Source organism: Pteropus alecto, unplaced genomic scaffold (genome assembly GCF_000325575.1).
Source record: "Pteropus alecto unplaced genomic scaffold, ASM32557v1 scaffold161, whole genome shotgun sequence".
NCBI lineage: Eukaryota > Metazoa > Chordata > Mammalia > Chiroptera > Pteropodidae > Pteropus > Pteropus alecto.
Genome location: NW_006432943.1, coordinates 6,921,982 through 6,941,162, shown reverse-complemented (window position 1 = coordinate 6,941,162; position 19,181 = coordinate 6,921,982). Strand labels below are relative to the sequence as shown.

At 36.3% G+C, this 19,181-nt stretch overlaps 1 protein-coding gene across 1 annotated transcript in view; it reads left to right on the top strand.

The window, feature by feature from the left end:
* FRAS1 (Fraser extracellular matrix complex subunit 1) overlaps positions 1-19,181 on the top strand; it is a 414,255-nt gene that overhangs the window by 279,787 nt on the left and 115,287 nt on the right. The window contains 3 exon segments of the mRNA XM_025043815.1: positions 4,216-4,369; positions 9,712-9,890; positions 14,985-15,101. Of these exon segments, the coding sequence (XP_024899583.1) occupies positions 4,216-4,369; positions 9,712-9,890; positions 14,985-15,101 (450 nt within the window).

The following is a 19,181-nucleotide window of genomic DNA, read 5'->3' as shown; positions in this document are numbered from 1 at the left end:
TTCTACAAGATTAAATTTTAAAAGCTACAGTATAAACGAGCCTTTGTAAGTTAAGGTGTATTTACAGAATAAATAAAATGTTAGGGTTGACATTGACATAGTCTTTATCTAATTATAGTCATTTCCTATTTAATTTAGTTTAAAATTTTTTTATATTGAATATGTTAGCCTGGGATTAGAGTACACTATCATTTGAGCTCATCATTTATGTCACAACCTTTAATTTTGAGGTGGGGAGGTTTTCATTTTGTTTTGGGGATTTTTTAGTCCAACTCATAGAGACTGGGCCCTTACTTCTGGATTACAACATTAATATTTTTATTGTAAGATAATATATAATGGCAAAACTTTATTATCAGCATTTCTATATGCCTGTTGTTCAATGAAATGAATTAGAAGAACTGTTTAATTTAAAGCACTGTTTTAATTACACCCCCATAATCTCGTGTTTGGATTTCATTGCCTTGTAATGTGGTACCACGAAGGATGTATAAAACATCACTGGGCAAAAGATTAGTCAACTGATATTATTACTAATTTCTTGAGTTTAAAGGGATATATGTACCATCATGCAGAAAAAGAAAAAAACCAAGGAGATAAATTGCAAAATGGGGAAATGAAGCTAAAAGTTTTGGCTTTTTGGACACCCTAGCTGTAGAAAAGGTGATGTATAGTTTTCTATTTATCTCTTCTTGAATCTTCCCTGGACCCTCTCCCAAAGGAAAGAAACCCTCCAAAAACTTCATAATGAGTAGGAAGAATTATACTTCTTTTCCTTAGATAGTTGTTCATTTCTTCTTAAGTACTGTAAACAATTAAGAAACAGAGGCTTATGTATTATTCTGTTATAAACAGAAATGTTCTAAAATGCCTGTCTGTAGAGCTTTAGGAGAACCACTCTAGATCCATAACGATCTCTGTCCTGTGCCATATTTCCTGAGCTTTTAGCATGACTCCACATTTCATGGGGATCTTGTTAAAATGCAAGTGGGAATGCATCAAACTAAAAAGGTGCAAAGCAAAGGAAAGAAACTACAAAATAAAAAGGAAACTTACGGAATGAGAGAAAATGTTTGAAACCATATATCTGATAAGGAATTAATATCTAAAATATGTAAAGAATTCAAACAACTCAATAGCAAAAGAGCAACATGATTAAAAATGGTCTAGGGACTTGCATAGACATTTCTCAAAAGAAGACATACAAATGGCCAACAGATGCATAAAAAGATGCTAAACATCACTAATCATCAGGGAACTGTAAATCAAAATCACAATGAGACATCAGCTCATACCTGTTAGAATGGCTATCATCAAAAAGATAAAGGTAACAAGTGTTGATGATGGTGTAGACAAAAGGGAGCCTTCATATACTATTGTGGGAATGTAAATTGATGCAGCTATTATGGAAAATGATATGGAGGTTTCTCAAAAAATTAAAAATAGAACTATCATATAATCCAGCAATCTCTCTGCTGAGTATATACCCAATTGAAATGAAATCAGTATCTCGAGGAGAGAACTGCACTCCCAGGTTTATTGCAGCATTATTCACAATAGCCAAGGTCTGGAAACAACCTGTGTTCTTCAGTAGATGAATGGATAAAGAAACTGTAGTCTATAAATACAATGGTATATTCTTCAGCATTAAAAAAGAAGAAAATCCTGCCATTTGTGACAGCCTGAATGAACCTGGAAGACATTTTTCTAAGTTAGTCAGACAGAATGACGAATACTGCATGATCTCACTTAAATTTGGAATCTAAAAAAAGTTGAACTCACGAAAGCAGTGTAGAATGGTGATTGTCAGGGACTGGGTGTGGGGGAAATGGGAAGATGTTGGTCAAAGGGTACAAAGGTTCAGGTATATGGGGTAAATTAAGTTCTGGAGATCTAACATGCGGCATGGTGACCAAACTTAACAATATTGTATACTTAATATTTGCTAAGAGAGTTGATCTTAGTATTTTCACCAAATTTACAAAAAATATATATAACTATGTGAGGTGATAGATATCTTAATTAGCTTAATTGTGGTAATTTCACAGTGTATATCAAGATGTCATGTTGTATACCTTAAATATATACAATTTTTATTGGTCAAGTATACCTCAGTAAAACTAGAGAAAAAATAAAATGCAGATTCTAAATCAGAAAGTCTCATTCGGTAGGTCTGAGGTGTGGGCCTGAGATTATGAAGTTTTAATAAGCTTCCAGATGTTGCTGGTCTCTGAGCACTGACTTGTAAGGAATACTGTCTCCTAAAAATTTACTCACACAGAAATTACAGGAATTGTGTTGTTAAAGTGTAGTCAAGATAGAAATGTAGTGGGAGAAATGTCTGGGGACGTGCATTCAGGTCACAATACTTAGTTGCTCGGAATATGAAAAACCACATTGGTTCATCAGTTGTGACTGTGGTTGCCGGTATCTGATGGATTTCTGTAACCATACGCGAAGCTGACGAGGCTGCTGCTAGTAGAAAGATTTTTAGCAAGTAGGAAACCTGGGTCCAAGTGTGTTGTTATATAAAACTGCTGGAGTTAATGAGGCATTTTCTGTAGATGACATGACAAGTTCTTGGCGCACTTTGATATTTTTGTAAATAATATGCTGTCTCAATTATGAAAGAAAACTCACTGGAATTTTGCTCCTGAGCATTAATCACAATAGAAGGTGCCTTTGCTGCTGTTCCCTGGGCACTGTTTGACTCCGTTTCCTGGTGATTGTGGTGAAAATAGCAATGACTGCCTCCTGAGAGGGGCAAATGCTCTCCTTACAAGCAACTGAAAGGATATTTGCTATCTTCTGTTCTCAATATTCCCTTCACAAGAGTGCTGTTTGCTCTGTTCTCTTTATTGGCGTATTTGAATGTAATAACAATAATTTAGAAAAACATCCTTCCTGAAATGCCGTATTTTAAAAAGTCAGATTTTCTGATTTTTAAGGTATGAAAACAAACTGAAAATTGAACACAGGCAGCCTCACTGATCTCATACTGTGGAAAATGCCAGTTATGGGGCTTTGGGAGAGGCATGCACCTTGTGGGCCAGGAGTGGCAGCGCTTTTTAATGACATTAACTTAAGCCACTAAAATGGTTGTCTTCTCAGGAGAGTTAAATAGGTGGTTTCTTCCAGCCAGCTATTCCCAACTGTTGTTTCTAAGACTTCACTTTCAATCAGTCACCCAGGCGTGTCAATTCAGCCTCTGTGGTGTGTCTGGAATCTGTTTCTAACTATTCATTCCCATCGCGATCACTTCATCTTCTCTCACCTGAGCCATTACAAGAACTTGTTAAATAGTTTCTGTCTATAGATTCACCCCAGCTCTAGTCCCTTCTGTCCCTTGCTGCTGGAGGCTTTCTAAAACCCAGTTCTGATCATCCCATTTCCTTCCATGAACACTCATGTTGACTTTACACTGCCTATAAGATAAGTTGAGTCTACTAGCCAACCTCAATAGAGGATCAGTTTTTATTCACTTACTCCCCTGACTTCCTAAACTTCACTTGCCCAGACAGTTGGGTGTTTTCTTAAGCCACAGTGCATTGTCTCATATCTTTGCCTACGCTGGACCCTCTGCCTGGAATCTGTTTCACCACTTCTCTACTTAGCCCATCTTTTTGTCATTAAAGAATTAGATGATATTTCCATAGGAAAGCCTTCCTGAGCATTTCTTCTCCAAAGAGAAAAATCTCCTTTTTCCTTTATCCCCCACAGCACCCTGCTCAGGCTTCTTATAGAGCATCACTTGTGATTTATCCTAATTATGTATGTGTCTGTCTCTCCCGCTAGATTGAAGTTCTGAAACTGAGGTCTTAATTCAGCCATCTTTTATATTTTAGGCCTGTAGCAAAAGAGCTGGCATATAATAGGTGCTTAATAAGTAGTTATTGAATGTGGGTAATTGGGGAGGGTGGAAGGATAAGTAGATGGACAAATGAAAGAAAGAAATGGAGAGATTTAGTCTTCCTGAATTAAATAAGTTATTTGTTCATGATAAATTAAAAGAAAAAGCAGGTATATACATATGTATATGTATGCATATATCTACTCATAGTTCATACACATATAGTTTATAGTGTGACTCTAAAATGATGAATCTCTCTTATTAGACAATCTTTAGCAGCAATAGAACCTGATAACTTATATTTTTAAGAACTGGTATTTTCTTATGCTGCTTAGACCTAATTCTGTTCTCTTTCTTTATTCTAGAACAATGGAGGTCTTCGGCTTGTGGCTAATTCAATGGTGTGGGTTCCAGAAGGGGGAATGCTGCAGATTACCAACAGAATCTTACAGGCCGAAGCTCCAAGTGCCAGTGCCTCAGAAATCATCTACAAAATTACACAGGACCACCCCCAATTTGGTAACTCCTTTTCCCTCTGTCATGATTCCATCATTGTATTCAGCATTAGACTTGCCACACAGCAAGCTTGTGATTCCAATGAACCTGACTTTCTAATACCTCACACATCTCTTTTAAAAACAGAATAATTAAAATAGCTATTACTGCACACATATATTAGATAGTATGTTAAGTAATATAAACGTGATATAAAAACCTAAAATTTCAGTTTTGAAAAACTTTATTTTACAGAGAATGTAACTCACTAAAAGTTACTTACCTAATATATATCAGTTTAATTTCAAAGCTCAGGCTCACGAACTCCATCTTATGTCTCTTCCAGAACATCACCAGACTTCTCGATGAAACTTTCTCTTTTAAGAAAAACTTCACATAAATTTTTTTTTAAAAGATCTGTGTTGTTACTCCTACTTCTTGCAAGATGATAGAATATGATAACCTGAAAAATTTCCCATCATTATCACTTGGAAATGCTGGGTAAAAGATAATAAGAATTATAAGGCATTCATAGATGGCCTCACAAGAATAGAGAGAAATCTTGTGGAACCAGAAACAAAAAAAAGAACTGAAAGCCTGTCTGGGCATGAGTTGATGGCATAGCTTCCTTGAGAGAGGCTGCGTGTGTCTCAATAACCCAGGGGCTTAGAATTTAATGCCCATGCAGAGACAGAAAGTTATAATTAAGATCTTGCATAAAACCAGGACTCTGGAGTGATTTACCTTCAATTAGAGGAACAGACTAGAAAACAAGCTCACTAGCACAGAGAGATCACAAAGGAACCTATCTGTGCTTCCCAGGGCTCAGAATAAAGTAAAAACATTCTGCTGAGAATTCAGAACTTCAAGTCTAATTCCCCTGGAGATCCAGAGTTAAGTTACACTGTGTGCATTGTCTGAGAAACCCAGGGCTGAGACATTAATATGAAAATTAATCTCAGGCTGATGATACTTCTTGAGTTTCTTGCAGAAATAATGGAAACTGCTGTAAAATATCCACTCTCAACTCCAGACCACACAGGATTCTCACAGATAAAACCACTGAAGATTAGCTCAGAATTCAAAATTACAGAACATATGAGGAAACAATCTATAGTTCTATAACTAAAACAAACAAGGAGATTAACACCCCAAGGATTTGAAATAAATGATCATATAAAAACTATGAAATAGGTATAAATAAATAAATTTAAAATGATTTAAAAGCACAAAAAACTGTAAGGAAATATCAAAATAAAAGAATAAGCAGGTAGATTTTTACAAAGAAATAAGTAGATTAACTGACAATGAAAATTATGTTCATTAAAAGTAAAATATTGCTTGGTATGTTAAATATTAGAAAAATAATAATCTGTTTTTCCTCTAGGTAATCAGATTTTTTAAATTATATACCTTCTATAGTGAGGAAAAATTTACTTCTGTACAATTTAAAAATAATTCCAATGGCCACAAAATCATTGAATAGCATAATCCAATCAAGAATTGATATGATTGAAAATATTAGGTCTGTCTGGGGTATCATTTATTATAGTTATATAACCCTGAGGAAGGCAACTGAACCCCCATTGAGCCATAGGTTTCTTTGAAAGATTACGCTAGGTAATTTTTTTAACTTTTCATTTTAAAATAATTTTAGACTTACTGAAAATTTCCAAAAATAGTATAGAGCTCTCAAATACCCTTTAGCTAGCTTCCTCCAATGTTAGCATATTCCAGTACCATAGAATAATTATCAAAACCAGAAGATGAATATTGATATAGTGCTATTAGTCTGCAGACCTTATTCAACTTTGCCATGCTTTCATCCACTGATTTTAAGTAAGATAATGTTTAAGTCCTTTTCAGCTCTGAAAATCTTTGTTCGTTTGATGTACTAAATTCTCTACTTTGTCTTGATTATTAAAAGCCAAAAAGTTAAGTTTCCTAGAGACAGCCTAATATTCCAATATTCTGTTTAAGTGTTAAACAGAAAAATGCTGAATTAAATGGTTTTTAAGCCATTTCAGCTTGATAAATGCCATACAGGCTTGACTGTGACCCTTTCTACTGTAACTGTCTTAATTAACTTCTTCCTATGAACATAATCCTCTTTCTGTGTGTCCAGAGCTCCGTATTAGTAATAAGCAAATCACATTACCCTTAGGAACCATTCAAGAGTAAAGCGGTGGAAACTAGAAGCCCACTTAACACAAATCTGCTTACACCCATCTATCCCAGTGATGTGAATTGTGGAGCCCTTACCTCAGTGCCACCCCAGCTACTATGTACTCCCTCATCACTTTAGAATGTTTAGTAGGGCTTTAGGCTTTTTGTGAAGACCTGACCATAGAACTGAACCAAATGTAAATTGCTTGTGTAGTATGTGCATAAAGGACTTAATTCAACCCCTTGCAAACTCATTACTGTTTTCAAATGTAAGTTTAGAGAAGTAAGTTAATACTCATACCTTTAGCCGCTTCACAGGTTTAAAAGTAAATTTAATGAGATGGTTTTAATGAAATAACTTAGTGTCATTTGAAGGAGAATTTGACTTAATTTGACATACAGCCAACTCTAAATTATTTAGCTTACTGTAAGAAAGCTTTAATACATATTATCTCAATCCCAAACAAATTCATAGAGATTTCAATGAGATCCTAATTCTTAATAACTATTAAATCTTCCCTTTAGAGTCTTAGTTAAAATATAGACTTCAGCATAAGGGAAATACTAAGTAGAGATTATTTTCTGTTTTCTCGACCTGGATTTTAAAAGATCATCTGGTATTTGTCATATTGTAATAAAAGTGGAGGTGAGGTAATAAGCAAAAGCTCTCACATCACTGGAGTGAACCCCCAAAACACTGATATTTTTTCCTGTCTACTATGGGCTTGTCACAAAGGCACCTTGTAGTCAACATACCCAGTGCTGAATGCTCATCCCATTGGTGGCATCACTTGCCTACCCATCATCCAACCTAGAAGATAATTCTCCATATCCTCCCTCTCTCTCATCCTTTTCAGCCACATTTGTCAGGTCCGCTTCCTCACTGGCTGTTATATCTGTTTATATCTTTCCAATCTTACCGCTGTTCAGGTCCCCATCCTTCATCTAGATTTTGCAGTAGCCTCATAATTGGTCACACTGTCCACACAAATGTTAGCTACTGTTGTTATCATTTTCATAGAATAAAGTCCATCTTTTCAAGTACGGAAACTTTCAAGCCTCATAGGCTCTCTGTATTCTGATCATGTGCTTTCTGTGTTCTAAATCTGCTCATACCAATCATCTAGTGAAAATGTCACAGTGGCTCCCAGTTGCTTATGGAAAGGGGCTGATCTTCAAGGAAAGAAAGCACACTTTGTTTATCTTTGAATCCCCCACCCTGAAGCATCTACCACATTAGCTAGTACCTAACAGGTACCCAGTGACTATTTACTGGGTTGAGATTAATGGAATTAGCCAATGTCTTATGATTCCTGTTAATTTACATAATGTGCCAATGATTATTTTTTAATCTGAAAAATAGGTTTATTTCATTAGGCCTTGTTAGAAAATTCTCTTCAGCTTTTAAAATATAAAACAGAATAGCTAGGAGATTGGCATTTGAATATTTTCTATCCTTACTCTTCACATTTTTATTATGGAAATCTCCTTTCAGAATATTTTGTAGCTATACTCACATTCATAAACAGTCTACAACCCGGATAAGCATGTTTATTAACAGCATCTTATGAACAGAAAGTTGTACTAGGGAGAGATGTGTAATGGAATTTGTGACTTAGGTACAAATGAAAAATAATATAAGAAAGAAACTCGAGTGAGTTGATTATGTACAAATTTATATAAAGAAGAGTATTAATGTTTTTCTCTTCAGTATTTCATCACCATCTAGAATATTATGCTCATTTTAAACTTGAATTTAGTGCATCTAAATATTAGAATGAGTATTTCCTTTGAATAAGAAAACAAATTTCTCTAAGGTAATTAAAGTACACTATCAATTGCCCAGTATGGTTAGTGTGCTAAGATCTGGGTATCCTCCTGCAAAACATCTCTCTCTCTCTTCCTCTCTCTCTCTCTCCACCCCACCTCCCACCCCCAACACACATACACACAAATATACACACACTGAGAGAGGCAACCTTTAGATTTATTGTTAGGTGCATTTTCATGAGAACATGGTTTCTTTTTCAGCAGTTAATCCATTCATCTGATTGGTCTGCACTCGAAGGTGCATTCTCCTTGTGAAACTTTAATTGCTTCTAGAACATCTCTATATTTGCAATCTCACTTTAAGAAGATAGTAACTTCAGGTGAAGAATAAGCAATAGATACAGATTGGTGTTGGTGGCAGTGTGGTTTAGACTTAGATTTTCTTGCTTCGATTCTAATAAAGCTTAGAGAATGAAGGAGTAAAAAACATGTTCAGTTAAATACCCAGTTTGTCAGGGTAAATACTGGCCTGTGAACACAAAATAATTATGATTGTTAACAGAATTTCATGACAAAGAATATGAGCTTCAATTCAAATCCAAGCACTCCTCCACTTATCATTTGTGTGACCTTGAACAAGTTATTGAACTGAGCCTAAAGAACTTTGCCTTTAAAATAGAAATGATAATAGCATCTTTAGAAGGATTAGATAATGTAATTATAAGGATGACCAACATTGTTTTTAAGCACCTATGAAGTATGGACTATTATTCTCATTTTACCAATGAGAAAGAGAGGCTTTCTCATTGGTTACCCTCACATGCTGGATGAGGTGGAGCTGGGTTTGTACCACCATATAAATTGCTTTATGTGGCACCTGCCATAAGCATTCCAGTGTTAACCTATTATTATTTTTGTTGTACAGAATTCTCCCAATAACTTTTTTGATTTTTTTCTAATTTTCCATTGTGTTTACACCCAAAGTTCTCTCAATAACTTTTTTGATTTTTTTCTAATTTTCCATTGTGTTTACACCCAAAAATTTCTGGTTGGAAAGCATTTTCTGTTCATAGAAAATTGTGGATAGAAATGAATTCATTCAATGCCCATTTTATGAGGATTCGTTTACAGTATTCATGACTGTTTGGATCTCCTTATATAATTTTAATAGATGCAAGTCAGTAACTTCATACATGAATTACCCTTGAATAACTTTTACTTATTTTAGCCGAAAGACTGGAAGTTCTATATCTAGAGAAGGATTCGATGATATCTATTGAATTCTGTGTTCATGTTCTTTCCTTCACCTTAGATAAGAATAAAGAAGTACACCATTTCTTTTCTGTTAAAAAAAAAAAAAGTGTTAGAGAAGGAGATGAGAGCTCTTTTACTTTTCCCATTGATCCTCATTAACTATGTGGCGTTCATAGGAGAGGTGGTCCTCCTGGTTAATATGCCTGCAGACAGCCCCGCGGATGAAGGGCAGCATCTGCCTGATGGTAGGACGGCCACTCCCACCAGCACCTTCACCCAGCAGGACATCAATGAAGGCGTCGTGTGGTACAGGCACTTGGGAGTCCCAGCCCAGAGTGACTCCTTCCGCTTTCAGGTACCCTCTGCTTCCTGACTCTTCTGATTTCTAGATGGTCTGATGCAAATCATCACCCTTATTTATTCAGACAATTTTCCATGATTGCCTCAAAATCACATTTAAGGGGAAAGAAAAAAAGGTAATTAATAGTATTGAGAGATTTTTTAATTTATTAATTCAGTTTTATAGATAATCTCTATAAGCAGTCAATCCACTGCAAAGAAGTTCATACTAGATAATGGCTAAAGTGTTTAGGAAAAAATGTTTCCAAAATATTAAAACATCATATGGAGAAAAAAAAAATCTTATTTTCTTTTTTAAAATGTTTTTGGAGCATTTATCACTGTATAATAAGATCATGGACTTGGCAGCCAAACCCAGCATTCATATCATAGTTCTGCCACGTACTAGCTATAGAACTTTGGGAAAATTACTTGGGCAAAGTTCTTGTGCTTCAGTTTCCTCATCTGTCAAATAGAATTATTGTAAGGATTTAATGAGTTAATACCTATAAAGCATTTAGAATACTACCTATCACTATGTAAGGGTTTGTTATTACCGTTTATAAAGATTAGTCAAATACCAGTGCTATAGACTGAATGTATGTATTCCCTCCAAAATCCGTATGTTGAAATCCTACCCTCCCCAGTGTGATGGTATTTGAAGGTGAGGCATTTGGTAGGGGATGAGGATTAGATGAGGTCATGAGGATTGTGCCCTCATGAATGGGATTAGTATACTTACAAGAGTCATAAGAGAGCTCGTTACCCCTCTCTGCTCCCTGCCATGGGGACACAATGAGAAGGTGGCTGTCTACAACCCAGAAGAGAGCTCTCGACAGAACCCGACCACGCTGGCACCCTAACCTCTGACTTCCAACCTCCAAAGCTATGAGGAATAAGTTTCTGTTGTTCGTAAGCCACCCGGTCTGTGGTATTTTTGTTATAGTAGCCTGAGCCAACTGAAACAACCAGACCATAAGGAGTTTATCGATAAATAAAAGACCAAGAAATTATATGAGGCACATTCTTTGGCTATTATGAAGTAGCATTAGAAATTAATAATAAAAGGGTAACCAAAAAATTTGAACCATTTGGAATTTTTTGAATAGTCTCCCAAATAATTACTAGTTGTAAAAGGAAATCAAAATGACAAACTATTAAGAAATTTTGATGAAGAGGAAAGAAATTATCAAAACTTAAATGATGTGAACAAAAATAATACTCAGAAGAAAATTGATGGTCTTAAGCTTTTATTATTGAGCAGAAAAGCATGAAAATAAATGAACTATTTAACTCAGGAAGCTAGAGATCCAGAAGGGAAACCTAAGGAAAACAAAAGGAAGGAATTAATAGAGATAAGTAGAGAATTGCTTAATTATAAAATTATAGAATTGACAAATGAGTACAAAACCTGATTCTTTGGAAAGACCAATAAAATTAGATAAACATCTGTCAAGGACAATTTGGAAATAAATAATAGAACAGAAATACAAGGGAATGAGGAAGTATGAATGAGAAAGAACATTTAAGCATAGATACAGAAAAGAATTTGGGAAAATGTTGTGAAAATATAAAGAAGGACTCATGGTGATCAGTCAAAGCAGTGTCACAGTCCTAAGTCTGAGACTTTGCCTTTGTCTAGGAATCCACAATAGCTCACCTTGTTAAAATTATCATCCATTCTGCCTCTGATGCCTGGTGTGCACATCTTCATTGACTGACTGATTTATAATGTATAAAAAAACGTGCTTTTCCAGAGAGCAGGTTAAAATGAGATTATACTGAGCACATTGAATGTCCAGTGAGTGTGCAAACATGTGACCTTTGCCCAAGTTAACTTTTCATTTTCAGCAACCTTCAAAAAATGAGTCAGGAAGGAGGCAAAGACCTCAGTCAAAAGAAGTCACCTCAGCAAACTAGAACCCTCAGATCTGCCTTTGCTTTGTAGGCGTCAGGATGAAGAGCATTATCAATTACGGAGCATTTCCCTGGAAAGATTCTCAACACCTGCTCAAAATGATATTTGATTGCTTTTGCAAGTTGGTTACTAAGTGGGTTAATTATAAAATTGCAAAAGTTACTGATTTATTTTAACAAACCCACTTGAGTTTAAGACATCTAGTTGAACATCATCATTTAGAAAGTGGTTCCCTTTGAAGAGTCTTCACACATTTTGTTCAAAATGTGTTTAGAACTCCTACTTGAAATCTCCTTCAAAACCAATGGGATATTCTTCAGACAGCATGTCATCTTTTGAAAATAGAGTTTAAAATATTACCAAATATAGCCAAAGTCTTTCAGAATATGTGTGGTTTGAAGAGTAGTAATCATTTTTGGTTAAAACAGGGAGTAATTATGAAGTAACAAACTCAGTTTTCTTACATGATTTCTGGACTCCCTCTGAAGGCATTCCAAAAAGTACATTTTGAACGCAAAGAGCATCTTTATTGCAAGTATGAAACAACTCTCTGAGATTATGTTCTCCTGGATATAAGAGGTTTGGTGTGTTTGTTTAAAGTCTCATTGTTTTTATCATATTTTGATTTGAAATGATGCAGACACTATAACTATGCACTAAAATAGACAGCAATTTTTCCCATTCTTTTTAGTGTCCCTAAAGGATTTTAAACTAAAAAAAAAAAAATGCTGTTCTCATGATTTTTCTCTCTCTTCCATCCTTTCAAGCAGAAATTACAATACAATGAGTTACATGGATTCAATTTCATTTCAGTGTTCATGTGCCGTCATGAGCCATCAATGCATCCCATCTGTTACTTTGTGTGTAAGACTTGGGATTTATGTAATGCACATGGCACTACAAAAATAGAGCATGGGATAATGAGGATAATGCATGCACACTAATGTCATTTTCAGCATGGGAAAGAGCCCCAAATTTGGTATGTTTAGGTCACATTGACACAGCCTCAGGGGATGTGGTTTGAAAAAGACCAACATGTTTCACACCAGTATCTTTACTAAGGAAGCTAGAACTGATTCCCTTGCTTGGTAATATTCCCTACATTTCACTACCTGCACAGTGTTCTAGTTCTCTTCTTCAAGAAATAGGAGAATATATTTTCCCCTTTCCCAATCTCCTAAATCTTCCAAATTGGCCAGTAAGAAGATCACAACCCACTAACCTTGTTAAATACTGACCCTTATTGGCTTTGTGACTTTGACATCTTGCTTAATTTTTTTGACCTTCAGTTTCCTCATCTATAAGAAAGGGGATAATATCTACTTTGTGGGTATTATATAAGATGACTTATGAGAAGTAGCTAGTACAGTGCTGAGCCCATGAAAGATATTCAGTGAATCATATCTGTTGTAATTGATATTATTTATAGAGACGCTATAAGACGTCTCCTTGAAAACATGTAGCTATTCTGAAACTTGAGCTCCAGGCTCCGATGTGATCCGATGTGATCAAGATACAGAGAAGACAGTATTTGTTTGTTTGTTTGTTTGTTTATTTTCTGTCAGATCTTAGAAGACATAAAGAGCTGCTATTCTTACTTTTTTCTCAGAATTTACAGAATCCTGCTTCCTCTCATGTGGAATTAATGCAACCACACATAGTCACACAGACCTTAATGATTCTTGTAACAAATCTAAGGTAGAATAGACAATGGAGAGAAGGAGAGTGTAAGGCAGCAGCTCAGAAGCACTGACAGAGAGGAGAAGATGCATAGGAAAAGCATCATTTTCCTGAATTTTCGAAGCAGGAAAAAGTTGATTTTGTGACTACCACCCCAACTGTAATGTTTTGAATCTTACCTTGCAATGATGAGGCTGAGATTTGTCATTTATAATCCAGGTATAGATGTCTATATTGGATGAAGATTAAAGAAACGGAATTAAAATCACATATATAACATGTGTTATGTATGCTCATAATGCAACATTATGTAGCTATTAAAAACTATGTTTTCAAGAATATTTAATTAGATAGCAAAATATCATAGTATCATATTCAGTAAAAATTTAGAATACAGTTATATATAAAGTTTGATATATATGCATAAGAAAAAGATTCTTCAAGGAAACTATCACCCACTCCAGTCAACAGATCTTATACCAACCATACTGCGGTCCCCTAGATGGGCATCAACAGCCATTGCCCCCTGTCGACAGAGAGCAAGTATAAGGGACCCAATCCTCCACCTTCGTCCCTTCTCATCCTGAAGTAGCTAAAGCAGTCATTGCCCCCAAACTCCAATGATCTGTGTCCCTAATATTTGAGGTAGGGGGAATGTTAGGTAGCTAGTCAGACATGAGTGACAGGGGAACAGAGGAATAGAGGCCCAGCCTAGAGACTGCCCAAAGAACACCCCATTGGTAGTTAGAGAATCCTTCCTGCATCCCCAGAGACAAAGGACAAAAGGGTCAGAATCTTAGCTGGCCTAATCTGGGCTATAGACGCCTTCACTAACCTAGTTTGCCCACAATTTAAACCTCATTATAATACTACATTTATGCCTGGAAGTTCATGAATCTAATTATAACAGACTGAATTCTGGGTAAGCACATGCGCATATATATAGCAACCAGGTGTCAATCAAAATGACCTCACTCGTCAATCATCTAAGAACACTCATCACAGTCCTAATATAACACAGACCTCTTCCTCCCCTAGGGTTACAGCTATCTATCTTCCCTGGCTGTAACTCCTGGCTTAGCCAGTTTCAGGCTTGACTAGTCTTCTACCTCATAATGTGCCTTTAATAAACAAATATTTCTGATATTCACTGAGTTGAAATTCATTTCTTCATCACTGATAAAGACCTAGAGGTGTGTGTTACCGGAACTCCGATCACTGCAATGGTAATAGGTTTTTTTTTCTATTAACAACTACTATTTCCAGGTAATGAAATTCTAGATAATTTTTTATTTCTTATTTATACTTTCCTGCATTTTCAGAATTGCCTAACATGATTATGTATACTTTTCGTAATCAGTAAAAATTAATATTAAAATATGAAGAGCAGAATGAAAATTATAATACAGAAGCAGATAGAATTCAAAAAGAGATGCTTTAAAGGGAGGGAAATAAACACATACAAACATGCTCTGCCCAGCAGAGGCTCACCAGTATGACATCTCTTTCCAGGTGTCCAGTGCCACAGACACCCACACCCACCTGGAGAGTCGCACGTTCAACATTGCGATCTTACCAAAGACGCCAGAAGCGCCTCAGCACTCTCTGGGAGCATCCCTCCATATGACTGTGAGTTGGGTAGGAGGCATGCTGACGGGATATGATGGAATATCCTGTTTCTGCATCTGGTGAATGCCTGGCCCAGAACACAGATAATACCAGCCCTGTAAACACATTTCTCATTGATTTGAAAAAGTTTCTAGAAAGAAAGGAAAGTTAGATGTAATTCGCTTCGACCTCTCATTCATTGCTGCTGTTCTCTTTACAACATCTCAGCCATAAGGTTTCTCCTGAATAGTTGGAAAGAATTACAGGCTTATGTTTGTTTAATCAGTACTATTTGGGTATAATTATTCGGCCAGTGATAATCCCACCTAGCTGGAGAAACTGTTATTCCATTTTATAGAAACCCCCATTAGAAGTTTTTTTTTCTCTATTATGAAAGTTTCCTGGAGAAGGTGATACATATGCTGAAGCCAGAGAGGTAAGTAGCAATTATCCCAATGAAAGTTTTGAGGGCAGGTTGGAAGGAATGGAGAGATGATGGCAAAGGGCACGAACAGACATAAAAACAGCACATGCAAAGACCGAGAGGTGAATATGATTGTTGGGAAAATTGCAAATAGTTCTAGAGAAATTAGGAAAGCAGAAGAGGAGTGGTGAGGATGCAGGGGTCAGTGAGCTCGATCACAGAAGGTCTTGCATGCTGTGTGGCAAGGAGTGTGGGTACATGGAAAGGTTTGAAGTGAGGTGACAGCTAAATTAGTTCAGACAATTATTAACTCCACCATAACCCTATATCTAGCTGGCATGTATTACCAGAACCATCTTCTACATAGAGCTACAAGCATATAAGACCTTGTAAATTAATCATTATGGATCCACATTTTAGTTAGCGCCCACATAATTACACTCCAAAGTGCGTATCAGCCTCGAGCGACAACAGAGAAAGCATTTATACTTTTTGAAATTATGGGTCTGGGACATGACAGAGACATAAAAGGGGAAATAGAAAGTTTTTAATGAATAGCTGGTATCGGCATTTCCATTGTAAACCATAATTTAAAGAAATCATAATTCAGCAGCACTATAAAGTCTATAATTCATCATTCCGACTGGGGGAACTTGGATCAGAATTTTCTCTAAACTATAAAGAAAAATGTGCATGCACATTTCTTGCCAAATGCTAATACAGGGCTATTTTGAGTTTAGAAAGGAAAAATGGGCCAGGAGCTGTGAAGGGGGCACCGTTTCCACTCTGCTGCTCTGGACGCTAGAGGCTTTTCAAGTTTCTTAACCTTTAGGGTCTCGGGTTGCATGTTTGCAAATTAGGTCTGTGCTGTGTAACTTAGGATATCACAAAGGTTAGTTTACCATAAAATGTGATTATTCTACTCTTCATCTCTTAAAATATATGTGGTTTGTAGTTATTTTGACATTAATTAGGGCTATTACTGTAGGTCATACTTATAATCTGTGACAAAAACACATTCTCGATCCAGTGATTTGGGCACAGCTAAGTACACAAAAGTTTGCACACATTTGGTAAATACATTATGAATATATGTGCTAAACACATATATGGTTTAAGGGTAGGAGTCTATATCTCCAGTTATTTAGTCATTCAGTCATACACTTTTGAACCCCTAGTTTATTTCAAGTGCTATAGAAGACACTGGAGATTCAATGACCATAAAATATAGTCTCTATTCTTAAGGACCTTAGAGTCTAAAAGGAGAGACAAGCAAATCAATAAGCACTGAAATATAATAATAAATGCCATGACAGAGCCGTGATATAGAGGCGAATGGGAGGGCACCTGGCCCAAGGGGCACGGCAAGGTCATAGAAGGTGAATTGAGGTGGTTGAAATGGAAATTATCTCTAAAGCAGGGTTTCAAACTTCAGCCTGCATTAGGATCACTGTGTTTGTTAAGTCACAGATTGTTGGAGCTCAGCCCAGAGCTTTCTAATTCAGTTGGTCTGGTATAGGGCTGAGAATTTGAGTTTCTAACAAGTTCCCAGGTAGTGCTATTGCTGCTGCTCTGCTCACCACATTTGAAGAACCACTTATCTAGACTAGAAATAGGGGGCGGGGGTTGGGGAGATTCATTCCCGGCAAAGGAGCAGTAGATGAAAAAAGGAGGAGATTCAGGAGAACAGGACTCATTTGAGAAATGAGAGAGAGTTCAGTTGACTGGAGCATATATCCCTAAGTGAATAAGAAGTGAGACATGAGAGTCAGATCATGGAGGACCTTAAAGATAAGGTGAAGAAGTTTCCATTTTGTCCCAAAAGTCTGTTGGGGCAAATAAGATGTAGAAGACAGGCAGCCTGAAAGGATTTTTAATTTAGGAAGGTCATCTGGCTGCAGAGTCGAGAATACCCTGGATGAGGACCAGACAGGGAGCAAGAAGTTCAAGAAACAGACTGTTGCAGTCATCTAGAACAAGAAAGATTAGTGGCAATAAGAATTAAGAGTTAGTAAGATCTTGAAGAGATACTCGCACACCCATATTCATTGAAATATTATTCACATTAGTCAAAAGGTAGAAGTGACCGAAATGCCCTTCGGTAGATAGACGGAGAGTGAAAATGTGTTATATACAACAATGGAATATTATTCAACCTTAGAAAAAGGAAATCCTGTCATATGCTACAATATGGATGAACTTTAAGGACATTGTCCTAAGTGAAATAAACCAGTCACAAAAAGACAGATACTAATGATTCCACTTATATGGGCTATCTAAAGTAACCCAACTCTTAGAAAGCGAAAGTAGAATGGTGGTTGCCCCTGTCGGGGTAGCGGTGGAAGTGGGGAGAGGAAAAAGGGGAGTTGCTGTTGTTCAATAGATACAGAGTTTCAGTTTTGCAGGAGGAAAAAATTCTAGAAATCTGTTGCACAACAATGTATATATAGTTAACACTACTGTACTGTGCACTCAAAAGTAGTTAAGATGGAGGAGGGAATCAGAGAAAGATTAAGAGATATTTAGAGATATCCTTGTCAATTGGATGTGAGAAGAGGGTAAAACGCCCCTCTGAGTATATAGAGATGCCATTCATTGAGATCAGGAATGTATGAAGAATTTAGGGGGTGGGGAGGACTGTTAGGCATGATGAGTTCAGTTTGGGATGTGTCTGTAAAGGGTGTGCCTATTAAGGGTGGGTAGAAGATCAGTAGATATTATGGGTGGGAGATAAACCTTTGAGAATCATTAATGGCACGTAGTGGTTAAATCCTCGGGCATAACTGAAATTCCCCAGGAAGACTGAATAGAGTGAAAAGCAGCATAGTCAAATACCTCCCTGAATGAAAATTGGTTCTGTGGCCTTTCTGCAATTCTTTTATTCACTTATCTCGACCAGAAATAGGGGAGAATTTATCAAATCTAAGATCCTTTAAATGAAATCTTGTAGTTTGATTTGCAGTGTTCAGAATTATTTGTATATATACATATATAGCATAGGTAGTGTAAGATTCTGCCAATAAGTTAATAGATTCACATCAAGTCATAGTTTTCCAAATAATTATCCACTATTGGACTTAGAAATCCTTAAGGGCAAAATCTTTGATTAATTAATCTTGGTATCTTCCTCGGTATCTAGCACAATGCCTTACATAAAGTATTGCTTAGTAAATATTTGTTGACTAAGTGAATATTTTCAGACCTACTTTTACATAGTTAATAACTTCCTAAACTATATCCCCTTCACATTCAAATAACAGATTGATTATATGAACATCCACACACATACACTTTGGATATCATATTTCAAATTCCTCTCTTAAAGGGAAAATTCTATTATCTGTTAATGTGAGCAGCAGAATATTATTTCCTTTTTCCAATGGTCGCAGTCCTCAGGATTGGGTTGCCCAAGGTCACCACCTGAGGAAAGGGTCATGAATAAGCCTTTCTTTCCTGGTTTCATTTGCAGGATGATTGCTATAGCAAGGGTTCTCTTAAAAATCACTCTTATTGGGGCAGCCGGGACCCAGTTAGAACAGCTGATCTCTTTTGTAACATAAATTCAAGTCTGGGCTTGCTGTATTTGTTTTATGGCTGCGGGCTTCTGTGTCCATGTTTTTTCTTAAGACCTTTTAGAAACTAATAGAATTATTACATGCAATCTCTTTCCTTAGAAT